The following is a 16,944-nucleotide window of genomic DNA, read 5'->3' as shown; positions in this document are numbered from 1 at the left end:
CAGTTAAGCAACTTATAGGAATGTCATCCAATCCATTTGGATAAAATATTCTGGAAGTTGTGTTGACAGTTTGAGATATAATTAATGTGTTAACACTGAGGGCTTGAACTGATGACCTCTGTTACAAGACATCCTCCCTCACACTCCACTGGACCCAGTAAAATGAGGACAACCATGTGTGACAAGAACTCAGAATTTAAGACTCTACTTTGTAATTGCCCTAACTCAAATGGTTTTAGAATCTCAGTAGGGTGCCATCAGAGAATATTCATCACTACTAAAGTGCTAACAGCGGGTGGTTTGCGACATCAGGCGTGTTTGTTATGATGTACACTTGTTTTATCACCATTATGTTATTGCAGTAATACAACAAGCGTCCTTAACTCCCAGCTTACTACAGCAGTTTTTCATGTGCAGTGTGCCAATGGAAGTGACTTTAACAATAGGCATTCTGTGTATCCATCATCCAAAATGACTTTTATTCTAAATCAGATTCTGTCACTATGAACACTGTGTTTAGAATAACCTGAATATTATTTTTTGATAGTAATCATGCTTGTGTTTGTGTGTCTTTGTGTTTGGCCTGCTTGTTACGTATGTTTTAGACGTTTTGCGTGTATCTGCCACACTATTTAACAACCTTCCAGAGGAACTCCAGAGTCAGAGCAGGATGGGACCATACTGTCTACCTCTATATTGACTGTTGCTGAAACATATGCAATTATGAATGGCAAAAAAGAAGAAGATTTCTTTATTTTAGTCAGTGTTTTAACAATATGCTGTCTTCATGATTTCTCTTCTCCCACAAACACATCACCTCCCTTCCTCCAACCCTTCGTACTGTATTTGTCTGTGACCTCGCCAGTGGCTGGGCAGGCTCATCAGGGAAACAAAACAAAGCCATCTGGTTTCTCAGGCCCTACGCTGCCCCCACACTAAACAACAGACCAGGGGAAACTACCCTGTCCCAGTCCCAGCACTGCTCTCTCCTAATCCTTGCCCTCTGCTTGTCCCATAGACCTTTCAAAAACCATTTCGCTAATCAAAACCTCATAGAGTGGTTTCAGTTTGATACTCTACCCCTTTTTTTTTTACTGAAATCAGACAGCTAGCAAGACATCCCTGGCTAAATAAACTACACTCCACCATGGACAGTGTCCATTATGCCCTACATGCTTGAACTTAACATCAGCTGCACCAGTAAATACAACAACTTGCCGCTAAACTGCCAAGTTGCCACCATCTCTTGTTTAACAGTCTGGTCCAACTCACTTCTCTGGCTACTGTCTCCAGGATGACATTCAGGGTCAACTCTGTTGCCAAACCCTTTTGAAATGAAGAGATCCCAGATGTCAAGAATTAAACAAGTTTTCTGTGATAAAAAGCTTCTGCATTTTCAAGCTGATATGTTTTTTTGGCTACGCTGGATGTGTAGGAGGAATGGGAGCAAAGGGAAGCTCCCTACTGTTGCTCCTGTTTACAGTTGATAGACATTGCTTTGAATATCAATGGGGATGGGCTTTTGTCGGGGTTTGGCTTGGGAATATGCTCATGGGATCTGCAAGTACTTAGGGATACAGATAACTGCTTTTCCCCTTTACAATTATTCTGTAATTGTCCCCACCTGCCGTCCTCTATGGCTGAATGCTGAAGTTAATGCAGAAGTACCTTTAAGTTTGAATGAACTCTAGGGACCACCATTACTCTGATTATATTAAAATAACAAGAAAAAACCCAACTCCTCTCTTGAAATGCAATGTCAGCATTTGTTTTTATAAGAAGTAAGATTCTCAGAAGCTAAATTTACTTCTTCTGAAATGCATGTCTTACTGGTGATTTAACATACAGTATATCAAGAGAAACTGTCACACCAAGTCCAATGCACAATTTCTATTTAGCAAAGACATTTTAAATCCAGGCTGGATCTTTATCAGACCAGTTTTTTATTTTTACATTTTTATTTTTTAGATTGAATTAACTATTCCTTGGGAATGCATTTACTTATATTTTTGACTTATGTCTCTATAGGCATTTTCAGATCACTTGCTTTGTTTGACTAAAACCCCTAAAACATTTGAATTTAAGATTTTATAAAATAGATACAAGCCCCAAATCCTCACATTTGTGAAGGAAAAACTACATCAATATTTATTGCAGTTTGTATATGGTTCAAAATGATTGTTTTTGATGCCTGATTCACCCAAAAAACATTTTCAGAGGATGTGTGCTCTGTGTGATCCATTCTGCTACCTATTGACACCTGGAAATTACTACTTTAATTCACTGTATCTGTTCTTCATAGATAACATCCTGGATGATAAGCCAGAAGGGAAGAGCTCAGCAGACAAAGAAGAGCAACCTGTTGATGAAATACCAAAGAGGATGAAGAAGTCTGATAGCACTACACAGAGCAAAGGAAAGGTGAGGGACTACAGTAGTAAACTGAAAAGTATTAAGGTATTTAATACAGAACAGAAATTGGTTTAGAAAAAGATAATACTCTGTATGTGTGAAGTTCAACCCAGCTCCAATAGTACATCACTGTCTCTTCATGTTAAACCATGTTTTCCTTGTTCTGTCTCTACCTGCACATGTAGGTGTTTGACATGGAGCTGGGCGAGGAGTTTTACCTTCCTCAGAACAAGAAGGAGAGTCGACAGATTGCCCAGGAGCTGTCCGACCTCATCATCTACTGCCAGGCTGTGAAATTCCCTGGTAGAGAATACTTCGATGTCTTTGTCACACACAGTTCTTTCTCTTTCCTTTCTTTTCATTTCCATATACATTTCTTTTATTTCTGTGCTACACAGATTCTTTTCCCAGCGCAAAGTGATTTATTCTCTGTCAAAATCTTTCTTCCACCCTCTCTCCTTTTACTTCTGACATGCTATCATCTCCTTTTTCTGTCTTGTCCCCCTTTAATCCACTCCCATGTTATATTTAAAAGGTCAAACCTTTCCCCGTGTTTTCTACATTTTTTCATTGCAAGACATTTAATATCCCAGTGTTCTAACTCTCCCACACAGGACACCCACTAAGATGATGAATCCTTTTCTCCCCCATGGGAGAGATATGGTTCCTCTATTGTGTTGTCAGTCCCAGAGCAGCACAACAACAGCAGAGTTGTTTTATATACTGTAAATTAATGTTTGCGGGATGACCTGGAGAATAGTTAGTATGCCAGGTTCAAATTTGACCTAGTGTCTTCGACACATTTATCCCCTCTTTCTTTCAGTTTTAACTATTTTGCTATAAGCTGCTGTGTCACAATTTAAATTTGTTAAAATTAGAAAATTTAAATACATGAAAATTCTCCTCCTATTTTCTCTTTATGGGGATCTCTCTTCATTCCTTGCTACCATTTGTCTCAATTATTTCTTTTTGTCCCTTAAATATCAACCTCTTATCTCCTCTTTCCTCCCTCAAGTGTCCTCTTCCCTGTTTGTGTCCTCTTTTATTTACATGACATTTGCCCTTATAAACCATCCTGTGTTTCCACTTGGTATTTTTATTTGTTTACTGTTTCCAGGACCCTGAGATCTAAGAAAGAGAAAAAAGGGGCATGTAGCCCAGTCCAGACAGACAGCAGACTGGTTACTGCTGTCTGAAGTGGTTGCAGACAAACCTTTCTGCAAACATTTAAATCTTCTTACAAAAATTCTTGCCATTCAGAAAATGCATGGCACATTTCTCATCTCAAATATTTCTTTGGAAAGGAGATGGAATTTGACACCAAATAAGAAATGGCTCAAGATTTGCAGTATTTAAATTTGTTACATGCAGCTTTTTGCATTATTAAATTATTGATTTAATTACTTTAATTTATTTTGTTTTATTATGATTAACAAACAAGACCTTTTCAAAGAAGACTAGAAGCTTTTCTATGCTTATATACTGCATTTTCCATGTTATTTCACAAATTTCAGGCAAATTCTTATACAGCAAAAAACCTATGTTTTGCTAACTATTCTGCAAATAATACACATCTTAAAATAATTTCTATTAGCTTTAAGCTTGAAAAATGCACTTGGAGTGATGCCGAGGAGGGAGAAGACCAACTTCCTCATTATGATATAAAGTGACAGCATTTAGAGAAAATTATTTCTGGAATTTGAGAAACTAATTGAGAGAGATGCTGCTGTCATGAGTGTGTTGTCTCCAGTCTGTCTGCGCTGCATTATTGACCACTTTCTTCTGTCTGCCTCTTTTTGTGTGTGGGAAAACAGGCCTGTCCACACTGTCTCCAGCCGGGTCTGGCAGAGGAAAAGACCGGGGAAAGAGCAGAAAGTCCATATTTGGCACAGCTCCTGCTCGCTGCACAACAGGGGAGGTCACAAGCCAGAGCCGCACCCCTGGGAAAGGTACGCAGGGCCAAAGGGTGGTAATTGTTTGTATGTGTGTATGTGGAAAAGATACAATATATGGCCCCTATATATAGGGGAAAAATTCACAGATTAATGATTACTGGTGAATTCAGCGCTCTTCTTTGTCTTCATGTCGGACCACATCACTCAAACTAAGAAGCTGATTGAGGAAACCTTTAACCATCTCTCTCCCTCTAGGTGGAGCTGAGCGGCTGAGCTGGGAAGAGCAGCAGACGTCTCCCATCCTCAACCCCCCGACCTCTCTCAGCGCCATCATCCGCACACCCAAATGCTACCACATCTCCTCCGTCAACGAGAATGCCGCCAAGCGCCTGTGCCGGCGTTACTCTCAGAAGCTGATCCAGCACACGGTGTGCCAGCTGCTCAGGACTTACCCAGCAGCCACCAGGATCGACTCAACAAACCCAAACCCTCTGCTGTTCTGGCTGCACGGCATTCAGCTGGTGGCACTCAACTATCAGACTGATGGTGAGGATGGCCAAATCGTAGTCAGTGAAAGACAAAGTAGAGATGACAAAGAGTAGATTCTGTTGTACTCTGTCCTCTTCCTCTTTTCATAAAAAACAACTCTGAGGCCTCTCCTGCATGATGATGTTTGCTTTTTACAACCTTGCAAAGCCTTGAAATTGGTTGAAAGAAATGCTGCGTGAGTCAACGCAGCCCATTTTCCACAGAGGAAAAAAAGATTATGTTTGGTGAGACTATATGAAGAGTTTGTTTGTTATATGTTTGAAAAGTTACAGATAAAGTTCTCTCTTATCTTTTTAAGGTATTGTTGATCCCAAGGTGCTCCACTGCTTGTTTTTCTCTACTTTTCTTCTTAATCCCCTCTTTCTCTGTCTGTCTTTGTCTTTTCTCTCTCTTTATTTGTATCTTACTGTCTTCATTGGTTTTTCTACATTTCTCTTTTGTCTCTATGTCTATGTTTCCTGAAGTTCTCTGTTGTCTTTGTTCGCTGTCTGAGTTCTGATAGAACTACAAGACATATTACATTGAAAAATATCTCGTCCTTCTCTGTCTTCCCTTCTGATCATGGTCTCTATTTCACTCCTCCAAGCATATTTTCCATATCTCTGATTCTTCAATATTTTATTTTTATTTATAAAACATGATCACGCAGTTGACACTTACATGCACTCAGACATGCAAGTTTTGTTTACAGGACACTCAAAATTTAAATGGGTCAAACAGGGAAAATCTTTGCAGCTATTTAATACCCAAACTGGATCATGATTATCTGTAATACGTCCTTCGCTAAAGTCCACAAGGTATCAGATATTTTTTTATACAATTAGCTAAATCCATTTTCTCCTCCCTCTTTCTTTCCTACCCAGACCTGCCCATGCAGTTGAACACAGCTTTGTTTGAGGCCAACGGTGGCTGTGGCTACGTCCTGAAGCCGGCAGTGCTGTGGGACCGCAGCTGTCCGCTCTATCAGCAGTTCTGTCCGATGGAGAGGGACGTGGAGAAAATGAGCCCCGCCGTCTATTCCCTCACTGTGAGTAAAGATGACATATAGAAGATCAGTCAAGGAAGACTACTTCATCCTTAATAGTTGCATTTTCATCCTCACTTTGGCCAATTTGTTTATTTTCCTACCTACCTCTTTTACACTGTCCATCTCAATATCAGTAGCTTATTTTATTTTATTTTTGACAATAACTAAATTGTAAATGCAGATTTTTAAAAAAGGATCCGCAATATATGATATTAATCTTTTGTCAAGCTGTTGATATCTTTCTTTGCCCTGTTTTACATCCTTTATTAGCATACCTGCACAGACATTATGGCTGGACACTCAAACACACACTCCTAAATACTCATAGATCCATTAAGGTATGTTTTGACAGTTTTATTGGGAAGTGGTCTGTATGCGCTTTCATTATTTGACAGGCCACCCAGTTAATTCCGTATAACTGAATAAGAACAGGACCTCGTAAAAGTTCTGCATTGCAATGTGTCCACTGTCTGTATTTATTGTTCTGTATGTGCACTTTCGTCACTCGTTGCACGTTGTTTGTGGACATTTAGACATTACATTGGCATAAAAGTGAACAGTATATTATGAGTAAAAGTGTGTTGACATGTTGATTAATTAATAATAATTATAATAATTAATAATGTTGAATGTAGCTGCCTTTAATTGTGATGAAGATTCTGAGCCAATGTTCTTGATTATCTGCTCTCATGCTTTCAAAAGCAGCATAAACACTGATCTGGTAAAACCAGCAGTATAAACAGAGGGATGATCTCACACTCATACAACCTGTGTGTGTGTGTGTGTGTGTGTGTGTGTGTGTGTGTGTGTGTGTGTGTGTGTGTGTGTGTGTGTGTGTGTGTGTGTGTGTGTGTGGAGCATGAGTGAGAGTGTGTGAGAGAGACTCAGAAGGTGAATTACGGTCTTTATTACACGGTCTTTGTTGGCAGGTCAAAGTGACTTCACTGTTATTTGGCTCCACCAGCCTGTTTCATCAAATAAACAAAAAATAGGCTTGTTTTAGTGATAGCCAAGAATCTTAATAGCAAGTGTTCATACATGGTGTGATGATTGTTACTCATCATCCCCCTCTCTGTCTTCTCTTAGATTGTCTCTGGTCAGAACGTCTGTCCTGGAAACAGCGCCGGCAGCCCCTGCCTCGAGGTGGACATTCTGGGCATGCCCATTGACAGCTGCCACTTCCGTACCAAACCCATCCACCGCAACACCCTCAACCCCATGTGGCATGAGCACTTTCAGTTCACCGTGCACTTTGAAGAGATGTGCTTCTTGCGCTTCGCTGTGGTGGAGAACAACAGTTCTCAGACTACTGCTCAGAGAACTCTGCCTCTTAAGGCCCTCAAGCCAGGTAGGAGCCTCACACACACCAGATGGGACAGATATAAGCTGTTGATGGGAATTTGTATTGAGTCTCGCACCTGTAAACATGCAAAAGAAGCATGTTTAAAGATCCCCTCTTGACATATTTTTACGACACATACAAATAGTCTACTGGGAACAGTAATATGGGTCTGATTCCACATTGAAAACCTTTTTAAAAAGGCATCTTCTTTTCTATTTCATTAAAATTTCCAGATGCTACTGTATGAATATGCAAGTTTTGTTCATTTCTGAAGTTTTCCTGCTGGACACAAATTGTCTCCTACTTACCTACACTGTAAAGTCAGTTCTAAGTGTCTGTTCACTGGTGGCTCCATGTTTCTACATCACACTTCTATAAGTTGCATACTGGACCAGAATTGACTTCCAAACTATTTGTGATATCATAAATAATGCTTGTAGGCCCCACCCCTTAAAATCAGAGCACAGAACAACTTTCTAGTTTCAGAAGATGAATGTGACACAAAACACAAACAGAGGCCTGAGTCGCTTTATGTGTTGTCAAAATATGTTTCTTGTTGTGTTTCAGGTTACAGACATGTGCAGTTGAGGACACAACATAATGAACCTCTCGAAGTGTCGAGCTTGTTTATCTACAGCCGCAGAACAGAGGAAGGTCCCACAGGGGGCGCTACTCCCTCATCACTGGTAAGACTTAAGCTCTGTAGTGGTTGATACTGCTCCTTTAAAAACGTCAGCTTTTGTAATACTTTAAATACAGTAGATGGTAATGCAAAATGTGCTCTCTATGGAGGAAGCAAGAGAGAATGTTTAATAAAGTGCTCCTGCTCTCTACACAGCTGTTCAGTTCGGAGGAGAAACATTTGTCGCAGCAGCACAGGGTGACGGTGTATGGAGCTCCTGGTCCTGAACCCTTCACTGTGTTCTGTATCACCGAACAGACGACCGCCAAACAGCTGCTAGACACAGTTAGTACTTCAGAAATAGAGATTTTTTATTCATCTCTTGGGGATTTTTCATTCCTCACATAAGGTTTCTCCTCTTACTTCCCCCACAGGTCGTCGCATCTTCGGGAAACCCGTCAGAGTACTTCCTGTGCGAGGAGAAGGTTCCTCTGCTGAAGGAGCGCAGTGAGGTGAAGCGCTGTCCTCAGCATCGTGCTCTTGCACCCGAGGAGGAGGTGGTCAGACTGGTCTCTAGCTGGAACACTGAGGAGGGATATGTGGGGAGGATCTGCCTCAAAACCAGAGAGGAGGTACACACAGAGAGCACAAACACCTACATTCAAACTGTCATCAGTAACATATTTGTGTGTATTTGTATTGGTATTAACTGAGTTTAATCTGAAATGTTGAATGATTTGGAACACTTAACTGTCAGTGTGTTTATGTTTAATATTACCTGTTATTACCTCTGTAACTCAATCATTACTACCAGAAAAAACACTCCATACACACTGTGTAAGTTGTTATTTAGACTATGGCTCCCCCTTGTGGTTGTCTTGTATAAGTCAGTTAAACCTCATACTTCACACTATTATATGAGGAACAGCAGCTGTGCTATAAACTATGAACACATACATATTTGTAGGTAGAAATGTTTTTTTAAACATTTACTTGCATCAGACATCAAGTGCTGGTTTACATCTAGGATTCTGCTCAAGGTTATTAGTTAACAAACACTAAACTAAAAACTAAATTAATTAATTTAACTGAAATTTAACTTTAACTGAAATACAAATTAAAAACTAGATTTAAGAGAAAAACTGAAACAATATTGTGTACTTACAAAAGGAACTAAAATACAATATACAGGAAATGTCCACTCTGGAAACTAACTGAAACTGAACTGAATTGAAAATGAAAAACGCAAACTAATTAAAATGAAAAACTCTCACTACATTGGTTTGTTCTTGCAGAAGTTAAATGAGAAGAACACAGCGCTGGAGGGAGAGGAGGAGGTGACTGTGGGAGGAAGAGAAGGAGCAGGAGGAGGAGGAGCAGAAGACGATATGTTCTTTGTCCAGGTCCATGAAGTTTCACCAGAGCAGCCTCATACTGTGATCAAGGTCCCACGCTACAGCACTGCTCAGGACATCATACAGCAGGTTAGGAGGGTCAAGAATACGCCTGATAACATCATTAAAGCTGCTCTGAGGATTTGAAACGAGCAACATAAAAAATAACTTTGCAAGACTTGTACTTGGCTTCATTTGTTTCTTATACACTCTCTGTCTTGGCCAGACTCTGTCAAAGGCCAAGTATTCCTACAGTATCCTATCAAACCCCAACCCATGTGACTACGTCCTGATGGAGGAAGTGACAAAGGACGCTGGCTCTAAGAAGTCCTCCACTGCCAAGCCCCTGCAGCGAGTGCTGCTGGATCATGAGTGTGTCTATCAAGCTCAGAGCCGCTGGCGGGGCGCGGGAAAGTTCATTCTTAAACTCAAAGAGCAGGTAGCTCTAAATGTGCCGACTGATTTCTAATGCTAGAGACTTCTTAGTTTTTATTTTTCGCATTCTTATTTTATATTTATGTGCATTGCGTCACTCCTTTGAGCTTGTTCCTGTACTTTTTTTTACTGTATGTGCTTGTAACTCTTTCTTTAACACACTGTTCACTGACATCTCAGTTAATCCATGTTGTGTGTTTGCCATTGTATTTCAACACCTGTATGTGCTTTTAACCTGTCGCTGCTTCCCTTGTTTGTAACTTGTCTGTGCTTTGTTGCTGAGTTTGTGATGAAGTTTTGTCTGCTTATCTCATTCTAATGTCTTTATATGTCGTATGTGTGCCAGTATTTATTTTATTTATGAACTATCTTTTTACCCTCAAGGGCTTTAGTGCTGACACATTTGTAAATAAGAATGTGTTTAAATGAGCTGCCTTGTTAAATAAATGTTGAATGAGTTTTTAAGTTATGTTTTTGTAAGTTAGTGTTTTTTCTTTTTACATAATTAGGACAGAATGAGTGAGAGAAAGGGTACGAATCACTGAAGCACTTTAATTCTTGAGTAAAAAAAGGGAACCATGAAGGATGAAAAAAAGGATTAAATGTATGGTTGGTCAGCTTGTATCTCAAAACTACACACATTGTTCTTTATGTATTTTAGTGAAGTAAATCGGTTTCTGCTTCCAGGTGGTGCGGGAAGACAAAAAAAAGGTAATTTCCTTCGCCAACGAGCTGAAGAAACTGACTAGTCGCAGCCGCAGCATGACGACTGGTGGCGGAGTCGACGGTCCTGCCCAGAGTAAGGATGATAGAGCTGCATGCTGTGTGGCTCTGACAGAGCTCCAGGAGTGAGGCTCACACTCTGCCTGCTGTCTGTGCATGGAAAGGCAACAGAGGTACCGTATGTTGTCTCTAACATCTAACATTACAAAGGAGCAGAAACATTTAAGGTGCCATTCTATACATACATCTGAAATAGTTCAATAAATAGATTGCCCGTTGCATTTCTCAGTACTAATTGTGCCAGCAAGTTATGTATAGTCTGGATTTGGATTGTGGCGTGTTCTGAGGTGTAATGTAAGTACAATGTGGAAAAGTAGAATGGAGGTTGATTTTATTGTAGTGCTGATAAAGTATGGAATGTGTGAGAAAAATCAAGTCATTTTTCTCTGAATTAGATTATGGTTCATGTAATATATGGTCTTTATGTATTTTCTGAACCATATGAACTTAATTCAGAACCATTATCTTTGAAATATTCTCAGACTTTTTATCAGATCTAACAGAGCAAAGAGGCAAAATAATCTGTAAATAAGTGCAGATGAATCTGGTCAGTTTAGGACAACACATCCTGAAGATATGAAGATAATATGGACATACAGTGTGTGTGTAGGGAGCTGGCAAATACTCCTTAGTTGTGTGCAACCCTGTATGATTTGTGTTTGTAGGAATGTACTTCACATTATTATCTCCTCCTCATGTAATTTAACCCTTCATTTCCAGCAACATTTCATCTCACTTTGCAGTGTGGCAACAGTTCATTATGGTGTTATTAAACGTAGTGTTTTTTGCCTCCGTTTGGTGCTGCCTTTATAGGCCTAATCTGTGATCCTCTGCAGGTTATCTGTCTGCAGCTGCGGGTCTGAAGGCATGGGTGGCAGAGGGCAGGGTGTGGCCAGGAAGGTTCCTACAGGCGGCCTCCTCCTCCTCCTCCTCCTCCTCCTCCTTAAGGGGGCAACTCCAACCTGTCCACCTACCCACCTCCTCTCTGACCCCCCTAAGCTGGAAGCTTCACCTACTCAGGAACTGGAAGATCCACAAATGAGTCTGCAGAGAGAGAAGATTTGGGTTGACTACTTCTAAACTTGGAGGATTGTGGTGTCCACATAGTGTGGAATTCGCGGATATGCGCCCCCCTTAAGTCCCAAAGGAGTCTGATCCTGTCTTGTGCTAGTTGAGCAAGTGGAGGACAGGATTGAGTCCAAGCCCCATTAATGGGTTCAGGTGACAAATGTTCAGCCCCTTTTTAATTGGTTGAATGATAGACAGGAGTTTCACCAGGCGCCACGTTAGAGCAGTGATGGTCATGTGGGCAGGTTGCACTGGCTTGTCTTGGTTTATTGGTTGTAGTGTGGCTCCACAGGGAGTCCAGAGTACCAGGGGCAGCTGCTGTTGTTGAAGTCATCAGCTATGTGATCAGGGACACTTATTCTCTTGCCAATATACAGGAGGAATTTGTCAAACATGTCACATTAAAAGGATGAAGAGGTTTGTTTTTAGATGTGCCAGAAGTAGGAAAATGAGTTTAGTGAACCACAAAAGAGTTGACTTATGGACAAATCAAATATGGCTCTGCAAGAGATGTCCTGTGTCCTAGCACAGGCTACAGTTAGCTATATCATTTATTTGGATCAAAGTTTATAAACTACTCCCCTTTTTTCTGGTACCACACACATAAAGCACACAGCAGACGGAGAGAGATCTGCTTGGAAAAAATGGAAGGAGAGAAGTAGGAGAGTACGAAAACAGTATTCTTCTCTCTTTCTCAGGTATGGGGCTCGTTTGGCTGAGGGCATTGTGGAGGGGGCTGACAAGCTGGCTTGTTGGGTTCTTTTCTAACTGTTCCAGTTTCACAGTACTGTAAGGGCACATTTTGGGCACAGAAAGAGGCAACAAAGTGAAACGACCTATTAGATATTCTGTAATGGAAGCAGCAATGCTTTAGGAGGTTTCTTGGACACTACTGTCTCTGCCCTAAAGGTAAATAGACATGAACAGCATTTTAAGGCAGTGTTGGTGCGCAGTATTGTTGATACAGTTGCTCTTCCACATTGCCTTAAAATGTTGCAACACTGCCTTTAACTTTTGGTTATTTTTTAGCTGTGTCTTTGAGGAGGATCTGAGGCTCGTTTTCACAAAGTGTTTTAGTTCTGTTATCATTGTATGTCAACGGGCATTTTATCTTGCCAACCAAATCCAAAATCAAATTTTAGAGGTATTTTCATTTAGGAATACTGCCTTGTTAAAGCAAGTAAAAAGAAAAAGAAAGTTTAAAAGGTTGTCTAAACACAAGTGGCCATACAAAACCTTTTATGTACAGATGTTCAATATTGAATCTGAATGCTAACGAGCTATTGTGGCTAAATTGAGAAATGTAAACACTTTCACCTCATTGTGACAAAGCCTTTACAAAGAAAAACTAAAAATATTTCCTTCAGTTTCCCCCTATGTTTGAATGGAACAATGATGATGCCAGCACTAAGATCCTTTATAAAAACAGCCTTGTCTTCTTCAAACAGCATTTTGCACATTTGTTTTCCTTTTGCTGTCATCTTCTGTGTGTTTGTGTAATTTGTCTGAAAAATGGCAGACTTGATTGTTATGAGATGGTCAAAATGTTTTTTTTTTTTTTAATTATGATCATATTTATTACTTTTGATTTCTGCCCAGTTGCGAATTTAGTTTTGAGGAAAAAAATATTGTTAACAGAAAGAATTGCATTTCACTTTAGTTTATTGGCCTACATGTGCTGTCCTTGATTTTGAATGCAGTATCTTTATAGGTTACTAGTATTGATTGATTGTCAATAATGATTGTAGACTTTTCTTTATTTCAATTTCTTTCAGAATTTACTAAGATTTATTCTATCTTTATTCTATTTTGATGTGTAACATTTCCATATTTTTAAAATTATGATAAAGTTTAGATTCTCTTCTCTCTTTAGGACATAGTTTAGTTTTGTTTGGCATTTCAGTTTTTAATATGTAGATATCCCCTCTAGTTGCTGAGCCACAAGGAGTCCATTAAAGGTTTTAAATCTATAGGAGGAAAAAGTAAAATTTGAAAAGAAACTTTGACAACAAAAATCAAGACCATGATGACAAAGTACACAGCTGCCGTACTGCACTGTGTATTTACAGTTACTTAACATTATACAGACAAAATGACAACTTTCCTATATGAAATCGGAAGAAAGCCAGTTTTGTGAGTTAACCCACTGAACAATTTGGGGTTAAGAATAAATTAAAAAAAGGTAAATTTGTCATTTATTTTAACCCACATTTAAACATAAATCTTGTTGAAAAGCTTCCTAAAACCTGCAAACCGTGAACACTTCATGTTAAGTAAAATGTTACTTAAAGCCCCTGTCAAGCAACAAGCAACTGTCATTTTGTGTCAATTCTGGCGGCCCCTGTGGACAACAGTGGTAGTGTTTCTGCTGCCTCGTTTCATTGATTTCAAGGGGAATCCGACTGAATCCGATCCAAATTCTGTGGCATGTATTAAGAATAACAACATAGAAATAGTCGATCATCCTCACTGATGGTCTTGTTTATGTATGTACGTCATATAGGGGCATCAGTATATTCTACTATAGTTTAATAACCAGTAAAAAAAACTCCTTGTCATGATTAAAATGCAATTTTTTTTATTTCATAGGCAGTCTGGCCAATAGTAGCCACACTCCTCAAGATGAATTGGACTTTTGACCTTTTAATTTATTTTTAAATAAAACTTTGCTCAATGCCAAGTAATGACATTTGAATTTTAGTGCAATAGTAAAGTTCTGTCACTTCAACCCCTTTAGGTTTTGACTCCTGACCTTGACGTGTCTAAATCTGTCAAAACTGATATCATTCACTCACAAAGGTGATCCTTTGTCAGTGGTCAGGCAGCAGGTCGATGCTTAATGGTAGTGAAGGTAGATTAGATTGTGATCAAAGACACCACAAATCAGCGATAGTTAGGCTGATAGGTTCACTGTAATCCTTTTATCCATTCCGGCTTTTTGTTGTTATAATTGAAATACGATTATGCAAAAGATCAGATTTCATAAACTGGTGATTACTTACAACTACCATGCTGGATAAAAGAGATATCAGCTGATATGACTATGTGAATTTCACACTGACTTTACACAGAAAGGGACATTTTCTGTTCAGTTCTAAATCTGTAATCAGTGAGTGCTTCATCATATCTTCACATTCTTCAGGCAGAGCTGTGTTTCTTGTTTTCCTTCTTCTAACCTGTAGACCTCATTTCTGAATGTAACATTTCTTAACGTGTTGAACCTGAGACAAATGTGTGTTTGGATGTTATTTATTTTAATGTGAAGCCCTGGTTGGCAATTATCTGGTGTTGTTGTTTATGTATTATTTCCTGTTAGTAGTTTAATGTGTTTTTTTATTTATTTCAATATGTGAGAGGATAAACTCTCCACTGCCCTAATTTTACTCAAACTTATTTAGATACGTAAAGAAATATTTTACTTTATGTGTAAAATATTCAGTATAGTATTCATATTCCTGGCATGTTATTCTGCAGTACACAGCAGCGTATTTTAATGCCTTTTATTTGTTTTCATAAATGTGGACAAAAGCTGACAATTTTAAACTTTTTTTTGGTGTATTCATTATATCCACTGAATATGGCATATGTATTTGCTGACTGTGGCCTGTTTCATCTTTAGCACTCTGTTATTTCCATAAGATGTGCATGATACCCTTTAACATCCACTATCTGTGTTATGATGTGGCTGTCAAGTGAACATTTGTCTATTTACTTGAATTTTTAAATGGATAAATTGGTGGATTCGTCATATACCAGGATCACAATAAAAATATAAGTACTTAACCTAGTTGCATATCACAGTGTGTTGGCCCTATGTCTGAGCTCAACTCATGAACTATTGGGTCATTATTTTGTGGGTTGAAATTATGGTTTTACAAGTAACTTTTAAGTCTTGGCTATGAAGCAGAGGGCTGCGTTGGGATTGGAATCCCGAGGGACCCCACGCAAATCTTTTTTGACTTTGCTTTGGGTTGTCAAAAAATAAACTACAGATCCTTGGGTGTAGTTTGTACCAACCAGAAAGATAGAGACAGATTCAATACATTAAGTTGAAAAGAATATTAAAGCAGGTTTTTACAAAAGAACAGCAAGGAAGATCTGACATTTCTGACACTGTAAAATATTGAAGTTTAACCTACGGGTCAGGAGAAGACAATATCTCTCTAGTGCGGATGTAAACGGTCAAATGTTGGCGGGTGTGGGTGGTAATGGACAAATCCACTGGGAGCGTGCATGAGTGGGATTCAGAAAGCAGTCTGTGCAGGGCTCTATTATGAAGTCCAGAGTCCAACCCAAAAACATTTAGACTGGTCTGCAATGTTAGGCCAGTCTCCGTTTGGTGCTCAGTTTAGTCAAATGCAAGTTAGACAGTTAACCAAAATGCAGGGTGACAAATTTTAAGCCTAAAATATTAGCCACCCTACCCCCTAGCAACTAAGAGCCAAGTTTCCATGGTAACAATCAGTGACACCTATTGACCAGTTGCACCAAATGACAAACATTTGCAAAATATGGCTCATAATTTGTGGTTTGCTAACAATGTTGTGGGCAATGTAAAAGGGGAAGGAGTTTTTAGAGAAAAAAATTACTTTTTATGTTTGGGTTTGAGTCATTTTAAATCAAAGGCTACAGTCTAACTGAAGTCACTGGTGTTAAAGTAAAGTTGCAGTCTATGATTTGTCTTATTTGATGTAAAATTATCAGGTTCATGACTGGAGTCGTGATGAATCCACACCTCTGACCTTTTCTCACAGATGACGTTTTGAGGTAAAGAACAGGTGTAAATAATACAATTAGCAACGGCTGAATTCCATTTCTCTGCCGCAGTTTCAGGATCCTGGTTTTGTGCATGCTGGCTGTTAGAAGCTTAGATCCTGTGCTATAATCAGTCAAAATGTGAAAAAGGCCTGTCAATAGATGGCTACAAATGCACCACAAGTGGCAAATAGCAGGAGTATTTTGAAGCTTCTTATTTCTTTATCTGGTGCACAAATGACACCACCTGCTAAAACAAAAGAAAGGATACTTAAGACAACCCGACAGAAAACTTCAAATGAAAAGTGCAAAAAATGATCCCACATAATAAATCAGCTTTGTTTTTTGGGTGAAATGCCCCCTTTCAACATAATTTCAGCCACTAATCAAATCTTTTGTGCCTGTGTCGTAGATTAATGAGCCGAGTTCAGTCTACCTTCTCCTCCAATAAAGCACAGTGGACTCAGGGATCAGTGACATAATCAGCTCATTTAGTTGAATCAATAACAGCGGCTCAGGCGTGCCTTTCCTTCCAGAAACTGTTTAAAATATTACTCTCTGGTACAGTCCGCTAATTCTGGGTAATAAGGAGCACTCAGTTTCAAATATCACCACCGGTGTGGCACCCTCTGTTGAGTTCCTTAATGCAAAATTATGCAGTC

The 16,944-nt window shown here is 39.3% G+C and overlaps 1 protein-coding gene across 6 annotated transcripts in view; it reads left to right on the top strand.

Annotated features, from left to right (window-relative positions):
- plce1 (phospholipase C, epsilon 1) overlaps positions 1-15,310 on the top strand; it is an 81,353-nt gene extending 66,043 nt beyond the window's left edge. For 5 of the 6 annotated variants that reach the window (XM_051418145.1, XM_051418146.1, XM_051418142.1 and 2 more), the window contains 13 exons: positions 2,303-2,421; positions 2,598-2,715; positions 4,227-4,361; positions 4,563-4,853; positions 5,720-5,883; positions 6,970-7,231; positions 7,793-7,911; positions 8,064-8,192; positions 8,282-8,479; positions 9,143-9,331; positions 9,468-9,680; positions 10,364-10,475; positions 11,296-15,310. In XM_051418145.1, coding sequence (XP_051274105.1) covers positions 2,303-2,421; positions 2,598-2,715; positions 4,227-4,361; positions 4,563-4,853; positions 5,720-5,883; positions 6,970-7,231; positions 7,793-7,911; positions 8,064-8,192; positions 8,282-8,479; positions 9,143-9,331; positions 9,468-9,680; positions 10,364-10,475; positions 11,296-11,501 — 2,255 coding nt within the window. In that variant the 3' untranslated portion in view covers positions 11,502-15,310. Of the gene's footprint in view, positions 1-2,302; positions 2,422-2,597; positions 2,716-4,226; positions 4,362-4,562; positions 4,854-5,719; positions 5,884-6,969; positions 7,232-7,792; positions 7,912-8,063; positions 8,193-8,281; positions 8,480-9,142; positions 9,332-9,467; positions 9,681-10,363; positions 10,573-11,295 lie in introns of all 6 variants that reach the window. The other variant, XM_051418147.1, reaches the window with a different exon arrangement.
- The last annotated feature ends 1,634 nt before the right edge of the window (positions 15,311-16,944 follow it).

This window comes from Dicentrarchus labrax, unplaced genomic scaffold (genome assembly GCF_905237075.1).
Source record: "Dicentrarchus labrax unplaced genomic scaffold, dlabrax2021, whole genome shotgun sequence".
Taxonomy (NCBI): Eukaryota; Metazoa; Chordata; class Actinopteri; family Moronidae; genus Dicentrarchus; species Dicentrarchus labrax.
This window is presented reverse-complemented; position numbering and strand designations above follow the sequence as displayed.